The sequence below is a fragment of the Hyposmocoma kahamanoa genome, unplaced genomic scaffold, assembly GCF_003589595.1.
Source record: "Hyposmocoma kahamanoa isolate Upper Pololo Valley unplaced genomic scaffold, ASM358959v1 95751, whole genome shotgun sequence".
NCBI lineage: Eukaryota > Metazoa > Arthropoda > Insecta > Lepidoptera > Cosmopterigidae > Hyposmocoma > Hyposmocoma kahamanoa.
Window position 1 is genome coordinate 74432 of NW_020655038.1, and position 22522 is coordinate 96953.

Below are 22522 nucleotides of genomic sequence, written 5' to 3' on the forward strand. Positions count from 1 at the left end.
GAAAATACTATTTTTGGTATGTTAATTGAATTAACTTTCGCGTTGCAGTGCTGCACACAGATTTATCGTGAAATAGAGACGAAATAGGGGCCATTCATCCTTGGCAAATCACTATTAAATATCTACTCTCATTTTCACTGAAATCACAAATTAGAAAGCTGAAATAGTACAGCGCCAATAACTGACCAGTGTGTAAGTTTCCGTGTATTCCAAAAATATTCTGTATTTATTGTAATAAAGATAATATCTCTAACAATGGGGGGGGCTGTTCCATTTGGTGGTTTGGGAAAAACAGCAAAACATCTAATTACAAAACAAACGGAATCACATTTCATCGGTAATTCATCATAACAAAGCTATGTAAAGTTAAACTGGTTGATTTGAATTAAAACGATTGACGACTCCGGTGAAATGTTTCGAATTCGGGCTGAGCAATCAGAGCGCAGTTGTCACCCTAATTTTTTTTTTTTAATAAAAATTTTATATTTATTTCAGACAACTATTTAGTCCACATGTGTTAGTAACAATTTTATTCTTAAAAATTATGTTAGTAGGCACTAAAATCTTAACCTTATTAAATTAAAATAAAAATAAAAACATGAATGCAATTAAAAACGAGGCGAAAAAAGTTGCCGCATAAAGGGAGAGTCAATTCTCCTGGCAATGGTTTTCAGTATTGGGTTGGAGCCGGCTCGCAGTCTGCAGAGCAGTGAGGCCGACTTTTTGCGCATAATGGCATAAAAGTCATCAGTGCGAGCCTGTGCAAACATGTCTGACGCGCTGCAGAACCGCGGCAGCCTCAACAACATACGAAAACCATTGTTATATTGTACTCTCCTAATGATATGGCAGAACAGTTTTCAAACAAATTTCGTTATTTCGTCTTTATTTCTGGTTTTAACTCGATGACAACAACACAAGTAGCAATAGAGCTCCTTGCGAAAGTATTCGTCCAGGGAAGTACTGTACCAAGCAGTAATGTCAGCATTACTATAATAATAATAACGCTCACAATCAACACACAAAAAAAAACAACAGCCCCGCACTAGGGAAACCCTGTGTCGCGGGTGCCATGGACACACACATAGACAACCACAAATTACACCCAAACTCACGAGAGGAATAAATGTCGGCCATACAAATATTTCTCCCGGCCCGGGAATCAAACCTGGGACCTCTGCGTGAAAGTCCGGCATGGTAACCGTGCGGCCACGGAGGCAGTTAAATTAAATTACTGTATTTCTATTTTGAAGGGTAAGGGTGCTGGTGAAATTACAGGCACATGGGACTTGTCAACTTATCCGCTCACGCGAAGCGCACCTCCTACCGCAAAATGGCGGCTATTTGGTTTCGCAAAATAGAAAAGGATTCAATTTAAATACAAGTTTTTACAAATAAAAATTATTATTCTGCATTGCTAAATAAATACCCTCCGTACTACCAACAAAAACATCTCAAGTAAAATGCAGTAATACACCGCCAATCCTGCACTTAAAAAGCACTAATGAAATTTTTGCTGTACTTGGATAAATATGATAATATTCCGTTTGAGTGGTTCTAACGTTTACCATGAAATTACTCCTTAAAGTATAGTTTATAAACATTTATATTCAGGGTAAACTTAAAAAAACGGTACTTACGGTATGTTTTCAATCAAAAAACACCGAAATCACCAGCCCAAACAATAACACACACGATTGCCGTGACGTATTTTTGAAGTTGTTTATATTTTTTAATGACAGACCCAGGCATTAAAAACGTTATGGTTTGCTAGAGTAGTTACCGAAATAGCAATTAATATTAGTTCGTTGCATTAGCGCAGTCGGAACGCCTTTAAAACAGAGCTATCCGGGCCGTGATCCTCGAAGATCTCTACCGTGCCAAACTAAAACACTGTAATTTTTCTACCCAGCCGGATATCGGATAGTAGAGCAATATCCGTCCGGATATCGGATGTTTAAAACCGAAAAAAATTCACAATCAGTACGCCAAATAAATTGATGTATTGATGAAAGACAAGAAAGTAGCAACTATTAGATATAGATTTTAAGACTTTCGTGGTTATTCACTAAATGATTATCACTAATATCAGGTTTCTTACCACGGTATGACTTTTTTTTATTTTCCCAGTTGATATTGAAAAACAACTATTACGTCCACGTATCGTCCAACCGCCGAGGCTTTATGGTTTGCCAAAGATCCACAAAACTAACGTACCATTACGACCAATAGTGAGTCAGATAGACTCACCCACGTTTGAATTGGCAAAATATGTGTCTCGTACTTTGTGAAGGACTCCAGGCATTTCATTGAGATCCTAAACAGTACCACCGTTAACGAGAATGAGAATTGTTAGTTATGACGTTGAGTCTCTTTTAGAGTCAATCCGTGACCACGGAGCGTGCAACCGTTCCGAAATATCGGGAAAATAAAAAGAAGTCATACCGTGGTAAGAAACCTTATATTAGTGATAATCAACTATTAGGTATGTTTTTCTGATAGAACTGTGACGGTTTGACCTCCTTACACTATCATCTCACTATTTATATCGCCTCTCTCCGCTTGTATCCTATATTTTTTTCTTTTACTTGTATTTAAATTTTTAATTTGAATTGTTCCATCTTCTTTCACTTTCTCATTATTGTTTTCGTACTACGGTCACTCCCAGCTCGACCGCCACAACAGTCGGAGCTGTTTCAAATTCCATCGCGAATAATCGCTAATTTAGTTCTTTACTACGTTTATAATCGTTATTAAATATGTTAAATCATGTGTAATTGTCTATAATAGTCTACAGGCTTCATGTACCTATGATTACGTAACTGTAATTCAGTTACTCGGCCCATTGAGGGGTAAGTGCCTTAATATTGTACCTGGTTTTTAACATTACCTTTTTATGGTTACATCCCTTTCTTTTAACTTTACTTTAATTTTAATAAATTAATAAATTTTGTGGACCGGAAGTATCCCGTTTCATTGCCGTGAACCTGGTCACGGCTAGATAAGGTTACAACCCTTTCAGAATTATGAACTTTTATGTTTTTCTGCATTAAGTAATGAAATTCGGTTCCGGGTATTTTCATGAACGAGAAGCTTCAGAGGACAGGTTTTCACTATAAACTCTTGCAAACGTTGTTAAATTTTGGTGTTAATTGTTATTCCCAGACCACTAACTGGAAGTATCGATGTGAATTGTCTTCAAACAATAATCATAATTGGGACCTCCGATAGAGTGATGGCTTATATACAACCTATATTGAATAAAGTTATGTGTTTGAGCATTGACTTACAAATAAATGGACGACGGGTCTAATACAAAAACCACAAAAAAAATGTCCCAAGTCAACCTATTTAAACGTAGTGACATGTAAAGGAATATGAAAAAGCTAAAACGTTGAATTTAAATTGTAATGTCATCGCAGTACTGTCTAATTTTGCTTGCTTCGCTGTCAGTCGAACAAACGAAGACTAAAGCGTGAATGACGCTCTGTATACAATTTTAACGCCCTATAAGTTCGGACACTTTTTAGCGCGGACCCGACGTCCATATAATTGTAAGTCAATGGCCAACATATTACATCTGACAGCTAACGCCCTACGTTCCCGATCAATATCAGTATGGTCTCTATGATCCTCCGTCAAGTTATGTCCTAGGTATTTTCATTATTAGTTCAACTAGGTACAACTTTTCAAAAAGTTGAACTTTTTGGACGAAATTCATCCCGTTGGTTCAGTTTTACAATTATTTAAATAATAGTTCAACGTACAACTGACAACTAGTTAAGTTGAACATGTTGTTGTTGTTGTTGATGTTAAACAATGAATAAATATGTAATTAAATGTAATAAAATGATGCGCCAATGCTTCGTCTTTTCATCGAGGTTCTGGTGAGGTTTTGTCTCTGTATTTACTAATAATGGTCAAAAGTTAAAACTGTCGATATTACTAAGAAGTGGGCCTTGGATGCCAAATAAATATTTTATTTATTGCTATTATTATTAATTGAGTCAATTTTTCAATTAAATGTGAAAGTGCAATCATTCACTCATTAATCATTCACGGCGTTACACGCTGTAAATAAGTGACATTTTTACGATAATAGTTCAGATATCCGGCAGCTCGCCGGATATCAGATACCCGTTAGCCGGTCAAATCACTATCCGTTTAATCTCTAGTGTAGATGTCTTGAGGAAATAAACGCTTCTTTATTAATACTAGATTGTTTTTATAATATCAAGTCACGTTACGAACAAGTCGTGCGCCTAATGGTAAGCTTTAAACCCAGAGCTTTAAATCGCAAAGATCTGAGGGGCTCTGCCACGGCGCCCGTCACCCTGAGACATAAGTTGACAAGTCCCATGGGCCTGTAATTTCACCAGCACCGTTACCCTTTAAAACCGGAACAAAGTGGTGCTGACATTACTGCTTGTCGGCAGAAATAGGTAAGGTGGCAGTACGTCCCTGGACGGACTCTTTCGCAAGAAGCTCTACTGTTACTAAATTACCATTGACTAATAAACATATTATCGTAAAACATTACCCAATATATGGTCCTTAATTCAATATGTTCGGTTATTACAGATGTGAAACGACTGATAGGGCGACGCTTTAACGACCCCATGGCACAGACAGACATGGAGCTGTGGCCGTTCACAGTCATCAATGAGGACGGCAAGCCTAAAATCCAGGTCCAGTTCAAGGGAGAAACCAAAACCTTCTTTCCTGAAGAAATAAGTGCCATGATACTGTCAACACTCAAGAGTTCAGCGGAAGCGTACCTAGGCCACCCAGTTCGTAACGTCGTGGTGACCGTGCCGGCGTACTTCAACGACTCCCAGCGTCAGGCTACCAAGGATGCCAGCACCATCGCAGGCCTCAATGTACTGCGTATCCTCAACGAACCGACGGCCGGCGCCCTGGCATACAGCCTTCACAAGTCAGATAAGGAGCGAACTGTGTTAATTTTCGATTTGGGAGGTGGAACTTTCGACGTCTCCATACTGACAATCGAAGAGGGCATCATCGAAGTTTGCGCCACGGCAGGACACACGCACCTTGGCGGTCAAGACTTTGATACGCGCCTGGTGGACTACTGTGCGAGTGAATTTGCCAAGAATCACGGATTGGAACTGCACGGAGACAACAAAGCCCTTAGGAGGCTGAGAACGGCATGTGAGCGCGCCAAACGCACGCTTTCATCAGCGGAAAAGACCAGCGTTGTATTGGACTCGCTGCACAGGGGCCAGGACTTAAAAGTAGTAGTCACTCGCAAGCAGTTTGAGGAATTGAATCAGGACCTGTTCTCAAAGATCAATGACATCCTGGAACAAGTGCTGCGCGATGCGAAGTTAATTAAAGACGATGTAGCAGAAGTGGTATTAATCGGAGGGTCGACTCGAATACCGTACATTCAGCAGATGGTGCGGACGTTCTTCGGCAAAGAACCAAGTAAAACCATAAACCCCGATGAAGCCGTCGCTCACGGCGCGGCTATTGAAGCCGCTATCTTAGAAGGTGACTCTTCTGCGACCATCTCTGACCTGGTCCTAGTTGACGTGACCCCTCTTTCCCTCGGCATAGAAGTAGATGGAGGATTAATGAGTGTAATCATCGAACGAAACACTTCCATTCCCACTAAAAAGACCAAAAGGTATAACACTGTCGCTGACTATCAAACTAGTATCTCGATCAATGTATTTGAAGGCGAAAGACAGAAGACAAGTGAGAATTGTCTACTCGGGAAGTTTAATATGTCTGGAATTCCACCATTGCCGGCAACCCAGGCTAAGGTGGACGTTACATTTGCGATCGATGCCAATGGGATCCTTCATGTTTCAGCGGAGCAAACCATTACAAAGAATAAAAACCTGATAACGATCACTAGTAACAAGGGGCGGTTGTCGCAAGCAGAGATCTTGCGATTGACGCATGAGGCTGAAATTATGAAGCGGGATGGTGACGTGAGAGAAGAGGTGGCCGAGGCGACAGAGCAGCTAGAAAGCCTCTGCCAGCTCGGACAGCGCGACGGGAGTAATCCCGTCAAGTATAAGTGCCAGGCGTTACTGGCTTGGCTGGCTGGTCCCGGAGCCACGGCGACGGAACGCGAAATTGTCTTGAAACGGCAGGAGTTGGAACTCCTCCTTGACCTACAAAACCTGAGACTATAAATCGAGAAAGACATGTCGCCCTTGACATAGTTGAGCATAACATGAATAATATATTTTTTAGGAAATTGAAACTATTTTTCCGGATTTAAATCGCGTATATTTGTTTTATCAAACAAACCAACGTTTCGGGTCCTTTAGATCACGGTTGACCTGTAAAGGGCCCGAAATTTACGCGAAAAAACAAATATACGCGAAAAATAGTTTCATTTCCTATGTGTATACAATTGCGAAAACCTAGGAACTCAGTATATTTTTTGGTCAAGACAATAAGACTAAAACAAGCCAATACCCGTGGTGGTTAGCCTCGTTATTTAAAGCACGGATGTCTATTACTCCGGGGGTTTATATTGGCATTAATTGTTGAGGTGAAAACTTTGCTTTTCACTTCCATTGCGAGAAAAAATAATATTTCAATCGTTTACAACAAAATCACGAACCAAAATTCTGAATCTTTGTTATATATGTACCTGTAAAAACACATATACAACAAACTCAGCAAAACGCAACGATTAGCGACGATTGAAGTGCTATGTCGCGTTACTAAAGTTGTCCATAGATAAGCAAACGCAATAACCCGGGAAAATAATAGGGCGCCACCTATGTCTATCGGGAAACAAAACCGAGCGTAGTCTTCGAGCGTAGTTTTAAATTTTTAGAGTTCCGGAGGTAATTTTATTCAGAACACGTACACATTAAAGGACATAATTATTTTATTCTGGTTTTATTCTGCTATAGGCTTCTTATAATCAGTAAATACTTGAAAAATCATGTGCTGCGCTCGCGTCTTCGATTTGATGAATCACTTTAGTGCCGAAGAAGGTTTCCCATCACCAAATAGTGCTTGTGACGTCATCGGAAGTACAAAAAACGTTACACGCTGGGTTTTTTATACGACTTGCGGTATTTGTGGTGTCTATTTAGATATATTTCTGTGGATCATTGTCACAGCAGCACCACCTGGCGGATGATTGCAGAACTATATTGCCTATTAATTAATTACAATGTCACCTATCGGCTAGTCTGGTGAAATATCAAGCAGTATACTGTAATTGGTATTTTGTATCTGTGGTAATAAAAAAATAACTATTGATCCATAAAAATAAAACACAGTTGTCAGTTGTAATATGTTGGAGGTACCCGGTAGTAGAGAACAAAAGTAGAGAAAATAAGTTTAGCGAAAAAATTATTTATGAGTGTTTTGTTAATTTTAAACTTAATTGATAGAAATAAAGTTCATTACGCAAGTGCGCATTAAAGAAGACGTCTGTTGTCGAGAAGATACTATTTTCTATTCGATGTTAATCGTTCATCGTAGTCCAGCTACTTGCCGCAAGATAGCGGCACTTTGAAAAATTTCAATATAAAATCAAAACGCCACAAATCTTGCAATAAAGATATCGAACTTTCAACGATATATCGATTGGGTATAATTCAAATTATATTAACAGTCCAGAATTAGTTGAATGTTTTTAAAATTTGTTACATCTTATTAAATTAGAAACAACGACCAATCATTATCAAGATTTCATAGTGTTTGTTATTTGTTTGCGTTTTGATAGTAATCGAGGCTTAAGGGACTGCCATTGTTTTTTTTTCTTCCGTGATGACACTGGTCGTCAAGCCACGCTGTTATTTGGTACGGAGTTACACTATGTTGCGAACGGAACAGAATTTTTGTAATCAAATTTAATATAATTTTGGAAGCAGGAACAAAATGTCCGGGGACAATAGGGCAGGACCTCTCGCTGCCGAGCGTGGTTGCCGCCATGCTCGGTAGCGAGGAGTCCTGGGAGGCGGTGACCTCCTTTTGCGGAGAGGTTAGGTCGCAAATGGAGGCTGCGGAGCGGGTGCGCGAGGACGCGGCAGACGCGCACCCGCTTCGGCGCAGACGTACGAGGAGAAGGCTAAGGCAGTTCGCTGCTCGCCTGATCCCCTAGTGAGGCCAGCGGGCTCTGGACAGGGACTCCGGAGCCTGCATTGCACGGCCTCACTCGTCAGGGTCGGAGGACAACTGACCTTCCCCTCCGTTGGCGCGGGAGCCCTGGCGCAAGCTAGGGCGGCCGGGCGGCGGCGTCGTGGTGAATGTGCACCGACCCCACGACGCCGACTCAACCGGCGGGAGGTAAACCCGGGGGGGTTTTAGTGGGGTAGGCCCTCCAGTATGGAGGGAGAGTCCCCACATCGGTATGTACAAAGATTTCCCCCGAAAAAAAAAAGGAACAAAATGTCAAGGTACATTACGTAGGGCACAGTACTATTTGAACTGACTCTCACTTTTCAGGGTATATCTGTATCTTTTACCGACAATCTGGATCTCCTTGGCATGACATTGAGCGCAATCCTTAAACTTTGGCGCTAATATTGAATGTAAGGCACAAATTGCAGCCAAAAAACTGGGTATCCTTAATAAGGTTAAGCGATATTTCACGCCTGGACAGCTCTTAACTTGATACAAAGCACAAGTCCGATCTAGCGTGGAGTGCTGCAGTCACCTGTGGGGTGGCTCAGCGAAGTATTAACTTGAGATTTTGATTGGATTGAGCGCAGAGCCAGGAGACTTATTGGTGACAATAAGCTCGAATCTAAACTTCATACTTTAGCCCACCGGCACAAAGTTGCCCGTCAGTCGGTTTTTTACAGAATATATTTGTGTGTCCATCATTGCTTCATCAGCTCATCCCGCCCGCCCCCTTTTGCCATCGGACACCCAGACGTACGGCGGGATTTCACCCTTACTTGGTCGATATTCCCTTCAAGCGTACTAAGCGCTTTTCATCATGTTTTATTACGCACACAGCCCAGGAATGGAATTCCCTGTTTGCGACTGTGTTTCTGAATTCATACAACCCGAGTATCTTTAAGGTGTGATTGAATAGGCATCTTCTGGGCGAGCTCGTTCCATCGCAGATCCTATCTTTGCTCCAGAGCTAGGTAGTGGTCAAGAGCATGTCCATTTAATTTAAAAAAAAAAAACGTTCGTGAATTCTATTTTGTCACTAGTTTGTCGTAATTATCAATACAAAGATCGAACACTCAGAAAAACTCTTTCGATCTCGCTGGATTCGAACCGACGTCTTCTAGCATACAGTGCCAGACGCTACACCAACTAAGCCACGGAACGAACCAGCGGACCTCAGAATTGCGTCGTATCTTTGTATTTGGTTTTTCAACGACTTTTTAGCCGTAGCGCCATCTATGAGAAATCTATGATATTTCGTCACCCAGTTAGATACCTTTACAGCTACCAGCCCCGGCTAGAGATGTCGCTATTCATTATATTTGAACTTTTATTGAATTTATATTCAATTCTTTTTATGTGAAATTAATCCACTAGTTTGTTATAATTATTAATACAAAGATCGAACAATTAGGAAAAATTCCCTCGATCCGGCTAACGTTATTATGTACTTTTTGACCGACTTCAAAAAAAGGAGGAGGTTCTCAATTCGTCTGTATGTTATTTTTTTTGTATGTATGTTACGCGATAACTCCGGTATTTATGAACCGATTTACATGATTCTTTTTTTCTTGGAAATGGGCTACTTCCATAGTGGTCCCATTTCATTTTGAAGAAAAGCATCCACTTCGAAGGGTGGCTGTTCACGGATGAAGATTCATTTTTATAAATAGCGCCTAACTTTAATTTAGGAGCAATTACTTTAATGGTTGATTTTGCTATTTCTCTAATTCAAGGCGTTTTTCTCTCGATATACTTTGAGTAGTGAGAACCGATTTTTATTATCTCCAGTTTCAAGTCCTGTATAGTGGCGAACTAGGGGATATTTCAATAAAACTTAGCAAATAGACGTAATTCCACTTACTTTTGAGGTCGGTTTTTTTAGTACTCTGTACTGAGATTATGTGCACATGGCATAGGGGCCAGAACTATGCATTTTTAATTTTGAAAGTGGAACACCAGTTGATATTGTTGTCATTCTTTGTCTAGGTCGTAGATTTGTTGGTTGTTGTTCGTCTGCAAAAAGATGTCTGTATTTTCTTAAGAATATACTAGTTTCTAGGGTGTAAATCGATGGCAGTGTAAGTATATTTAACTCGTTAGTAATATGTTATTTGCCGTCCTTAATACGCAATGTATTATAATTTATTTCTATATCTTTTAAGCAGTTCTATCTCGCCCGCAGGCATGTGGTCTGTAAAGATACCAAAAACATTATCAAACACCGCGGTCCGATAAAACTATTAAATTTTCACTTGATAACAAATTGCAGGTTTATTACGGGCGATTTTTTTTGTGATATAACTCCACTTGTATTGTAATGTTTATGAATACAAAGAATCTGTGTGTTCAACACGCAGAAAAATTTCCGTCGACCCGGTGGGATCAAGAGGGAGCATGCCAAAAAAGTTTTGACGTTGGCTCCGCCCACATTTGTGAGACAAATATATGCCTGAAGTACGCGTGACATGCGAAAGGAGATGTCGAATTTTACGCATTAAAAGTACCAAACTCGTTTTAGCGGAATAACTCTAAAACTAAAGGGATTAAAAAAAAATTCGTAGTGACAGTCTCGATCATGCATAAATATAATTAATTATCTAATTTTTGTCCTAATAACCTGTAGCATTTCGAGGATGAATTGAAAAAACGTGAAAATTAGAGGTCATTATGTGATTTTTATCTATCGAGGAAAGTTTATTGTTTTATGTTTCTGATTAGTGTCTATGCTTGAATATATCGTGTAGTTACTCATACAATATTTTATTTTTAACTTTAAAGTGGATATACCCCTCCAAAATCAAATCGAAGATTAGGAATTTTTCCTCTGCTCCCTCTTAATAATATTAATAATATCGCTTATTGCAAAACATGTTGTTACATTAGGTCTTATAGTAGTTGTTAAAGTATTAAACGTGTACCCTGTAAGGGCACAGCAATGTAAATTTTTAACATACATTATTAATTATGATATTATTTAAATGAAAATAAATAAATCTAAGCAAATATATTCAGAAAGTCAAATGATTTAATTTTAAAATGATTGCCAAATTTCATTTAAAGTATTTAAAAAATAAATCAATTTATCTATTAATAAATAATTAATTACTTATTAATTAATCGTCAAATCATCTTAGTATTGTATAACAATAATTACATTTGTCAATTAAATCTTATATTATATAATAATTGCGATTATTTACTCAGTGATATTATTATTCTGTATTTATTTTATTAAATTAAATAATCGTAATATCATATCGAGTTCTTAGGTTTTCGCGATTGTTACACATAGGAAATGAAACTATTTTTCCGGATTTTAATCGCGTATATTTGTTTTTTCAAACAAACCGACGTTTCGGGCCCTTCACAGGTCCCATGGTCACGGTTGACTGAGGTGGTACAGTCTTCAACCAGTTATGTCTAATATTGATGCAAACCACCCTATTTTTTCACTATAGTTGCAATAGTTATTAATTAAATACCTTATTTTTTAATTTTACAAAGAAAACATTCCAATGTACGCTACATTAAGTTTTACAAATTATTTTATTGAGTGAATTTTTATTAAGTTCAATTTATTATTAATTAATAATAGAAATTTGAATAAACTAAAACATATTAATTAGTACTGCAGTCTTATGTCTGTTTGGGATTTTTCATCAGAGGAAATACTTGATCCCAAACTGGAGGTACGGAGAAACCATCTTCCTTGTTGAAATTAGGATGATTTTTTTTAATTTCAATGGCCTCCCGCAGCATCCTGGGTAGATAACGGACTTCTTTTGCAAGGACCTGACGTTTGTCAAACTTCATTGAATGTGTAGGTTTATCCATAACATACTCGCAGACTGCAGGCTTGTTTACGCGACGGTGTTTGACATCACCTATATGTTCTTTGACGCGAGTACAAATACTTCGCTTCGTTTGTCCAATATAAGAGAGACCGCACTCACAGTCAGGTTTGTAAACTCCTGCATCCTGTAAGGGAATGTTACATTTCACGGATCCATCTGTCGATCTTCATGAAGGAAACTTTTGGTGTCGGCGATTCCGCAGCCGGTTACCTGACACCATATTGCGCCACACGTCGCCAACAAGAGCAATTCGTGTAGATTAGTTAGAAATCGTGTTTTGTTATATTATGGGTCATGTGACCTGAACTAAAAAAATAAATAAAATGTTACGGTGCATAGACGAGTGTTCAAATTCCACTGGGTCGACTCAATTTTTTCTGTGTATTCGGTCTCTGTATTCATAAGCATAATATCCGGATCGTTTTAAAAATTGGGAAATAATAGTTATTTAACTGCCTCCGTGGCCGAACGGTTACCATGCCGGACTGTCACGCAGAGGTCCAAGGTTCGATTCGCGGGCCGGAGGTAATTATTTGTGTGGCCTACATTTATTTCTCTCTTGAGTTCCTTAGTGCAGGGCTATGTTGAGTGTGTGCATTATTATTATTGTTATTTGTTATGTAGGGCTGCAAAATTGTTGTTTGACGGGAGTGCTTGTATAGAAACCCGAGCAAGCGAAGGATCCTAGGATTCGCAATAGAGACGCAAAACAACTTTGCTGTCGACCGAAACACACAACTTTTCACCTCACTATAGCGAGGAAAATGGTAGATGAAAGAAAAACAGTTGAACTATGATAACTTGGTTTAGTTCTTCGGCATATTAAAATAATCTAATAAGCCCAACGATATCATAAAACAAAATGAGTGACATAATTATCACTACGAATAAATTATATCAATTATAAATACTTAATGTGCCTATGACGAATTGCGTTTCGAAGCATGTCACAATTTTTTTTTAATAGGCAAAACAAAGAATGAAATATAATAAGACGTGAATGTGGAGCATATAAAAGAATGATCAACGTCCGGCAAAAATTAATATACATAGGGCATTGACTTACAAATAAATGGACGACGGGTCTAATACAAAAACCACGAAAAAAATGTCCCAAGTCAACCTATTTAAACGTAGTGACATGTAAATGAATATGGAAAAGCTAAAACGTTGAATTTAAATTGTAATGTCATCGCAGTATCGCGCTGTCAGTCGAACAAATGAAGACTAAAGCGGAGTTTGACGCTCTGTATACAATTTTAACGCCTTACGAGTTCGGACACTTTTTAACGCGGACCCGACGTCCATATAATTGTAAGTCAATGCATAGGGGGGATATTATGAGGTACAGTCAGGAGCACACCAAGCTTGACACTATTTACTATACTGCTACGAAAGATAAACGTGTTAGAAGGAAAGTGCACTTTCAACCGATTGGTCAAATAGGCAAAAATTTTCTTTTAAACCAATAGCTTTGCGTCTCTGAGATTTATACACTACAATTGGGTAAATTTGAATTAGTGAAAATTAGAAACAATTTACAAAACTCTCAGACTATCAAATTTACGTAGTTTTTAAGTGTTAAAAACTACGAGCAGGTTAGGTCAAATTATATTTTTGTCACTTTTCGCTTAGTTATGCCAAAACTATAAAACCAGTTCTACTCGACTAGACAGCAGTCGAATAGTAATTCGATCACGCACACTTTGTTGCATTACAGTCACCATATTTCACACAAACAAAAAAACGCATAGTGCAGCACAAAAAGTGTGACGCGTGTGAGAGAAAAATTTGTTTATCTCTGTTACCCTTTTGCTCCGTTACTCAAGTCTAAAGTGTCAAACTTGACGTGCTCTTGACTGTACACCGTGACAAAATTCTAACAAAAGTAAAAAATGTTCGAAATTCAAATAAACAAAATGGCCGCCATACAAATTTCAAAGACACGGAAACTATTAGAGATACAGGTCAGCTGCCTGTGTAAAAAAAATTTAAGATGGTCAGTTTAAAATGGCGGAAGAAGAAAAACTTGTCTCGATCCGTTTGAAATTGATTGGTATAGGCCCCCTTTCGGTATCCTTAAATATAATTTGGAGTTAGTTGCTGTCATATGCCATGAATATACTTGCTCTGATTCAGCTGAAAATTGTCAAGCGGAGCCCTTTCCTCCTCGCGTCGTATACTCATTACCGAATACTAGCCGCTAATATAATAACAATAAATAATGGTACTAACGGCTGTGCCACCGAAGAGCGTAAGTACACGCCGTAATCTACAACCGACCACGCGCTTGTATTGAATAAAATTACAATTAGAATTCTATAGAATGCGTATTTCATATCTTTGTCCAATACTTCTCCCCCAAGAAATCCTTGGCCGAGTTGGAGGTCTTCATAGATCAATTGGGGGCTGCGGTTAAACGCGCGTCGCTATTGGCGGTAATTGTGCTGGGAGATATTAAGGCAAAGTCCGAGATGTGGGGCTCGCCAGCCACTGATCCGGTTGCTGAAGTACGTTTGTGCATCTGGACACCAGCCCGTTGCACCAAATACCAAGTTCATATCTTTGTTTACCTACTACTGACAACCCTGATGCTTGTCTCCGGTTTTGAACTTTCTTCTACCTCCTGGTTCATTGGGATGTGCAAGTGAATTTAATAAGCAAGTGATATTAATAAGCAATGTTGAACTTAACTCAAGAAGAGTCAATTATGATTAAGATAATCATTTTCTCACCGTTTTTTTGGGCTACATTTATTACTCTCGTGAGTTTGGATGTAATTTGTGGTAGTCTAAGTGTGTGCCCATGCCTAGCTGTGTGTGGGGCTTTGAGTGTGCGCGTTATTATTTATTTATTTATGGGAACTTTCTACTTTAAATTGCAAATGAATTTCGTACTGACAAGGTTGTCAACCCTACGCGGAGAAGCAAAAGAATTTATTTTTAATTTTATTAAAAAAAACTTCTTGTCGCATCTTCCACATTATACAATAATGGCAATGTCACATCACTATCAATTTGATAATTGCGTATCTTTTATAGATAATTTTATTCAATTCTTATCTTTCATCGACAGAACAGTTTCTGAGACTCGTATTAAAAAAAATTCTATTTCTACAATTCAAGTGACTTTTAAAGTATAAAACACGCGTGTACCTAAGGTAAATACATACTTTTTTGTTTATATTTTTTTAACAAAATATTCTTTTCACCACACTTGCTCGTAAATAATATGATTGCATGGTGGCTAACTTGACCATAATGCCTCTAGGCCCCAATTGATAGTAGATTGTACAACAAGTGCATAAAACGCGTCATTTCACCCGAGACGGGTATATCCAGAGGTGGATGCCTAAGCCGACGGTAAAATGAGTTTTATGAACGAGTTATACAGTCTGCTTTTCAATTCGATTGCGAGGAAATTAAACAGCAATATTACAAATAAACGATACAACTATTGCCAAGAAATAATAAGAACATTCCGCTAATGTACTACTTTTTTTTCTACACGTCGCTCAGGTCGGACTGCATAATGCTCAGTTATATCTTACAAGCTTTTATTTTTTATGCATTTCTATTTCTTATAATTTATTAGAATTACTATTTCCTACTTTTTTAATTTTGTAATACAACAAAAAAACAAAAGTAAAACTTTATTTTATAAAGTTCTAGTGTGCGTGGTTGTTGGCGCAGGCGTCATTGCCTCGGTCTTAAACGGCGGTTTTATTTTATGTACCAGAGCATAAAATCCTATTTTATGCAGCCTACACTCAGCATAAATACGAACTTTAAGAGCATTAGTAGTGAAAAAACATTTTTTTCTTCCCGTTACAGCCGTGGCCGGTAAGGAGATTTTTTAATTTGTAGCACGACATACTTTCTTATAATTGATTTTAGATATTTCCTATATGAAAATTTAGAAAATTTTTTTTTACAATCCATCACGGCTGTATGAGTCTTTGCTATAAACAACATTTTAGCTCGAGTTACATTATCTATGGAAGAATTAAAAGAAAAACAAAAAACCCGCCATTTTAAATTCATAATCGTTGTTTTGTGAACCATATTTTCTCATACAAGAAATATGTAAACATTGTATTGAAGTATATGAAGCCAATGACTGGTAAAAAACAAGATCAATGGCGTAAATGCGGGTTACATTTTATTTCACCAATATTTTATTATTATAGTATTTAGTGGCGGGCAACTTCTTCCTCTTTAATTTTTAACCGACTTCAAAAAAGGAGGATTTCTCAATTCGACTGCGTTTTTTTTTTGTATATATGTTACGCGATAGCCCATTTTGTGAACCAATTTTGAGAATTATTTTTTGTTGGAAAAAGGGTACTCCAGAAGTGGTCCCGTTTAAATTTGAAGATAATATTCTACCTCTAAGGGTGGCACACAGGGGGATGAATGACTTTTGTGGTCGGTTTTTGGAGTACTCCGTACTGAGATTATTTACATGTATTTTACTAAAACACGAATGTTAACTTATTAAAACAATAAGTGTAAAGGAGGGAGGTTCTTTCTTCCGTTGCATGAGGTTACCAAAACAAGCCAAGTGAAACTCCAAATGATTCAGAAGATTTTTATTTTCACCTTGTATGTCTCGCCAATACAATTCCACCCTATATGCGGAAGGTCCGGGCAGTTGTTCCCACAGAAGGGACTCGACTCCTGGAAACAGTTCCGCGAGATGCGGTTTTTCACCCTGTATGAGCGTACGAAATATCAGAAGATCCGGGCAGCAGTTCCCAAGAAGGGACTCAACTCCTGGTTGCCTTACTGAGCTCTCTGTATTGTCAACATTAACCTGCCGTAGTCGTCGCAAAACTCGCGTCTGCGGGTTTGAGGGGGCCGTTCGAGGCGTCGGCCTCTTTCGGCGGGGTCAATCGCCGGTCGTGGATACGAGCGGGTCCTGGGGTTGGGTATAACCCTTGGGTGTCGCGATAGAGTCCCTGCCGGTGGTCCGGCAGGTTTCTCAACCATCTTCAGCAGCTGGTGTCTAGTCCGGTGGGGCTTCCTCGGGCCCAAGTAGGTCCCTTGGAAGCAGTTTCTCGTCAGGGTGTTGGGCTCGGTGTGGTGCCAGTCCATGTATATGGCTATACAGGGATTGTCCGCGCCGGAACATGGTCTTGGCCAGGCGATCGACGAAGCTGTCGAGGCTCTCCATGCTCAAGTCCCGTTGGATGACGTCATTTCTCACATATCGTGGGGCGTCTGTGATGCACCGCAAGGTCAGCGACTGTTGAGCTCTGAGTCGCTGCCTGTTGCACTCTCCTACCAGCGCGTACCATGCTGGGGCTGCATATGTTAGGCGGGATCTGATGTACGTCTTATACACTCCGAGTTTCACTCGTAGTGGGAGTCGGGGGATGACATTAACCAATTTGTGCCCGAGTAGTCACCATTCGAGGGAAAATCTTAACACCGCGATTCAGAAATAACGCCAAATGGGTCAATGCCATCTAGCGGATTCTTAGAGAGCTAAAAGTGAACAATCTGGCTTAAGGCCGTCTATTACATAAAGTAGGTTTTTTACATAAGTATGTCAAATAAGTAATATTCGACCAAATTAAAAGAGAACGTCAAGTATGAAGCTTCACTCGCATCATGCGTCTTTTAATTTGGTCGAGTATTACTCGTTTGACAGTTATTTTTTCGGACGGGTGTCGGACGAAGATCGCGAGTAGACCCTCAACTCCGAATCTGTGATTAAACGGTCCGAAATGTCACAGTGATCATTTTATCTCTAGGTGTACAAGCGATATCCGTATTTTCTTATATTCGAATCGGCCTTAGTGCACAAGTGACATCCGAAGTGGGTCCGAGCTTTCTAGATTTGTAAAGTCTCAGATCGGAACGAATAGAGAGGTGCGGTTCGGAAATAAATTAAAAATAAATTCATTATTCCGATATGTGCACGATTAAAAATATTAATTAAAAAAAACAGTATTTAAATTAATAACTGTTTGAAATTGATTTAGTTCAGGTTAGGGTGGTTTGCATTAATATTATACATAACCGATATCTCAGATAGCGTAGGTTTGTTTGAAAAAACAACTTAACTAAACTAACTTCACAAAAACAAATTTTACGTTTTGATAAATTAAATATGCTTTTGTTCAACAGATGGCAGCACCAGCTGTAGGAATCGATCTGGGTACTACGTATTCCTGTGTCGCAGTTTATAGGAATGGCAAGGTAGACACGTCTTCTGGTATATTATAATTAGATCCGGCCTTCCACTGACGTGACGGCTCGGCAGAGGAACTTTCGCGCGATGGGCGATTGTTACTAAAAAAAATCGATAGCTATATATACTTTTAAACTTTCGCGTTGCATTGCACTAACATTTGGAAACGGGAATAAACGCGTGTACATACGTATAGGTATTTTTCACGCCTATCTAGTTTCCCGACGTTTCGGCCTGGTTGCACTGGCGATAGTCACGGGCTGACTTTATATTTATTTAGATTGTTGTACCATCCTATATTCGATTTTCGATTTAGTAGCCTACATTTATTTCTCTCGTGAGTTTGGGTGTAATTTATGGTTGTCTCTGTGTCCATGGCACCCGCGATACAGGTTTTCCCTATGAGCTATGTTGAGTGTGTGCGTTATTAAGTAAAAAAAAAACAAAAAATTACATGCACATGGGACTTGTCAACTTATGTCTCTGGGTGACGGGAGAATTTGCAATTTAAAGCTCTGAGTGGCACTGCAACTGTTATGGACAGGCGTGTAGCTTACCTTCAGGCGCACGACTTGTTCGTCCCGTCACTTGATGTTATAAAAAGACTAAGATCAAATAATAAACGAAATAGAAAAGATTCAATTATTATGTAATAACCATTGACTTACAATTATATGGACGTCGGGTCCGCGCTAAAAAGTGTCCGAACTTATAGGGCGTTAAAATCGTATACAGAGCGTCATTCACGCTTTAGTCTTCGTTTGTTCGACTGACATCGAAGCAAGCAAAATTAGACAGTACTGCGATGACATTACAATTTAAATTCAATATTTCAGCTTTTTCATATTCCTTTGCATGTCACTACGGTTAAATAAGTTGACTTGGGACATTTTTTTCGTGGTTTTTATATTAGACCCGTCGTCCATTTATTTGTAAGTCAATGGTAATAACATACAACTTACCAAGAAAATTACACAACAAAATAAAAAAAATCAACTGCGTCGAAACGAAATTTGAACAATTACAACAATAATTATAATTTGGAAGACCAACTATTTATTTCACTTTGGATTTTAATGAGTTTCCGATTCGATTTTTTATAACAATCGATTTTATTTATGAAGAAGTTTCAATTGTGAATGTGAGCCGGTTCAAAAAAGAAGATATTGTCTGGTATTGGAATTAAGAATTAATGTTCATGAGGACTCAAGTGATGATTCCCGTTCATATGGACAAAAATCCGACGATTCATTGTAATAAACAATAAGAATTTGTTATAATTATTTATAATTTATTTCATTTCATTATAATTTATTCGATAGGTACCAAAATGTATCAACTTGAATAGTGTACGTTACATAATCTGTTGACTCGATAAATATCGGAGCTATAGAGTACGTTGCTTCACTAAAATTAAAAAATAAAAGAGTCCAGGAAGTATTGCATTTTTTGTCTATGGTTGTATGTCAATAATTATATAATAATAATAATAATTTATTTATTTCCACAAATGACAGAACCAAAAAATTACAAGAAAAGATTAAAAATAAAAGTAAAAATAACAACAAAAATTTTAATTATAAAATAGTTGACACTGTTTAATTGTGGATCACGGTATTTAGCAATTGACGACCCTGTCTCTTAAACTAGGTGAGCCTGTATGTTAAGAGACAGTGATTCAATCTAATGAGGTATAATTTTTGGATTACAGCAAAATGGTGAACAGTGTAATACACAACATAAGTATAAAGAAAGGAGAATTATGGAACTTCGAAGGCATGCATATGTCAAAAGTTAAATAAATAGTTGGACAGATTATAGTAACAATTTCGATTCACAATCAATAATCGATTAACAATCGAAACGTGAAGTAGTGTAATAAGGTAACATCAAAATGCAAAAAGCAAAATTCCATCTTTTCAAGAGATGTGACGATTTTGCGAACGACATTCGTTTTTCACCTCACTAGCTCGGAAATGCTTTCTTTCTCATTAGAAATCTGCGCGCAAAAGCGATTTTTCCACGTTAGCGTGGAAAAGGTTTTGAAATTCGAACTTGAGTGTGGTGCACCCATCGAGTATATAACCAGAAATAGAGACGAAATGTCATTTAATTTGCTTGAAAACTATTCTACCATATCATTACTGTGACAACTGCGCTCCGATTGGACAGCCCGAGTTCGAAACAATTGACGGGTGTTGTCAACTGTTTCACTTCAAATCGACCATTTAACTTGAGCTTTGCTATAATGGACGAAAATTGCAAAATTACATATTTTAAATTATTTAATTACCTATGAAATGTGATTCCGTTTGTTTTGTAATTAGATGTTTTGCTGTTTTCCCACACCACCGAATAGAACAGCACGGCGTTGTTAGAGATAATATCTTTGTTACAATAAACACAGATTTTTTTTTACGTCTCCACACACGTCAGTAGTTGGCCTGTCTATATTTCAGTGCAAACGAAAGTTGATATTTATAAGAGCTGTATCGCTTATGTGTTCCCAGGAATATATGGTCCTTATTTCGTCTCTAGTTCTGGTTATATACTCGATGGGTGCACCTAACTTTTTCTTTCGATGAAAAAAAAAGATAATGACACGTTCAACTACACGACTTGTCGTACATTGCTTATTTATTACGTAATTTAAATTCGTTGGCATATATTATTATTATAATGATAACTAATTGTGTTTATTAAATTATTTTAATTCGTCGAAGAACTAAAATAATTTTAATAATCACTCAATCACACAATATAAAAGTACAAGCAAGAATAAAAATTGATGAGGTGATAAATTCAAAACGCATCCGAAGATAAACTTTTTCAATAAAAAAAAACTGATTTTTCAACTGTTGCTCTTTCATATACCATTTTTCTCACTGAAAACTTGTGTGATTCGCTCGGCAGCAAAGTTGTATTGCGTCTTGGGCCTTGAAACCCTCGCTACGCTCATGAATCTATTTTTCTAATCTTAGCTTCCTTCGCTTGCTTAGGTTTCAATACATTCATTTCAATACAATACAATAAATAACTATTTATGCTTACATAGGAGAGTTATAAAATTTCACATTATACATAATTTGTATTATTTCGTTAGTTCGTATAGTTTTCACGACTTTTATATTCTTTCATATTTTAGCACTTCCGACGTATGGTCACAGATGCCTTTATTATAAACAGGATACGAAATACTGTTTAAGAGGGAGCATGCCAAAAAAGTTTTGACGTTGGCTCCGCCCAAATTTGTGAAACAAATATATGCCTGAAGTTCGCGTTACATGCGACAGAAGATGTTGAATTTTGCGTATTAAAAGTACCTAATTCGTTTTAGCGGAATAACTCTAAAACTAAAGGGATTAAAAAAAATCCGTAGTGACAGTTCTCGATCATGCGTAAATATAATTAATTATCTAATTTTTGTCCTAATAACCTGTAGCATTTCGAGGATAAATCGAAAAAATGTGAAAATTAAAGGTCATTTTGTGATTTTTATCTATCGAGGAAACTTTATTGTTTTATGTTTCTGATTAGTGTCTATGCTTGAATATATCGTGTAGTTACTTATACAATATTTTATTTTTAACTTTAAAATGGATATACCCCTCTAAAATCAAATCGAAGATTAGGAATTTTTCCTCTGCTCCCTCTTAAAGAAGGATGGCGAAAGCTGACCCAATAGATATAATCAACGAAGAGCTGTTCATGGACTTTGCTAGTATAATTTTACGTTTTGGTTTATGCCTAGTTATCAATATATTTTTGTACATTTTTAGAAGTCGAGATTAAAGAAATTGTAAAACAATGTAATTTAGAATAGACACGATAGTACAACGCAATTGATCCAGTTCGACCATAGATTAGATAATGTTCTTGTACCTATGTGTCATTTTAAGCATGATTGAATGTTTACCGACCTAAAGTATTGGTTATTTTATAGTACTTATTTAAAACATGAAACCTATAAAATGCCTACAAATAAATAAAACACAGTCTGACTAAAACGTTTAGACAATATTTAAATGAGAGATAAGAAAGATATCAAAGGAACGTTTTGATAAGAGGCCTCTTGCCAATGTCACATTGAGTTTGAGAATAGTGTGGCCATTTGTTGCAGATTTCTACCATTTGGGTAGATTTAATTTTTATTCATTTTTATTGCGGTAGAACATGTTAATGTAATTAAATATGGCAGATTCGCGGTCCGCAGACGCCGCTCGGCCAATCAGAGCTCCTGAATTACTCATTATTGCTCTGACCGGCCAGGCGCCTACGGCCGTCCGTAACAATAACCTATAATGTGGTTTTAGTTGGAGGCGAACAGTATGTAGTAAATTTTT

General features: G+C 37.8%; 1 protein-coding gene across 1 annotated transcript; it reads left to right on the forward strand.

Annotated features, from left to right (window-relative positions):
* The first annotated feature begins 4588 nt into the window (after positions 1-4588).
* Positions 4589-6167, forward strand: LOC113238436 (heat shock 70 kDa protein 1-like). Its single transcript, XM_026475266.1, has one exon. The coding sequence runs from the start codon at positions 4620-4622 to the stop codon at positions 6165-6167; it is 1548 nt and encodes a 515-aa protein (XP_026331051.1). The 5' UTR covers positions 4589-4619.
* Positions 6168-22522: the final 16355 nt, after the last annotated feature.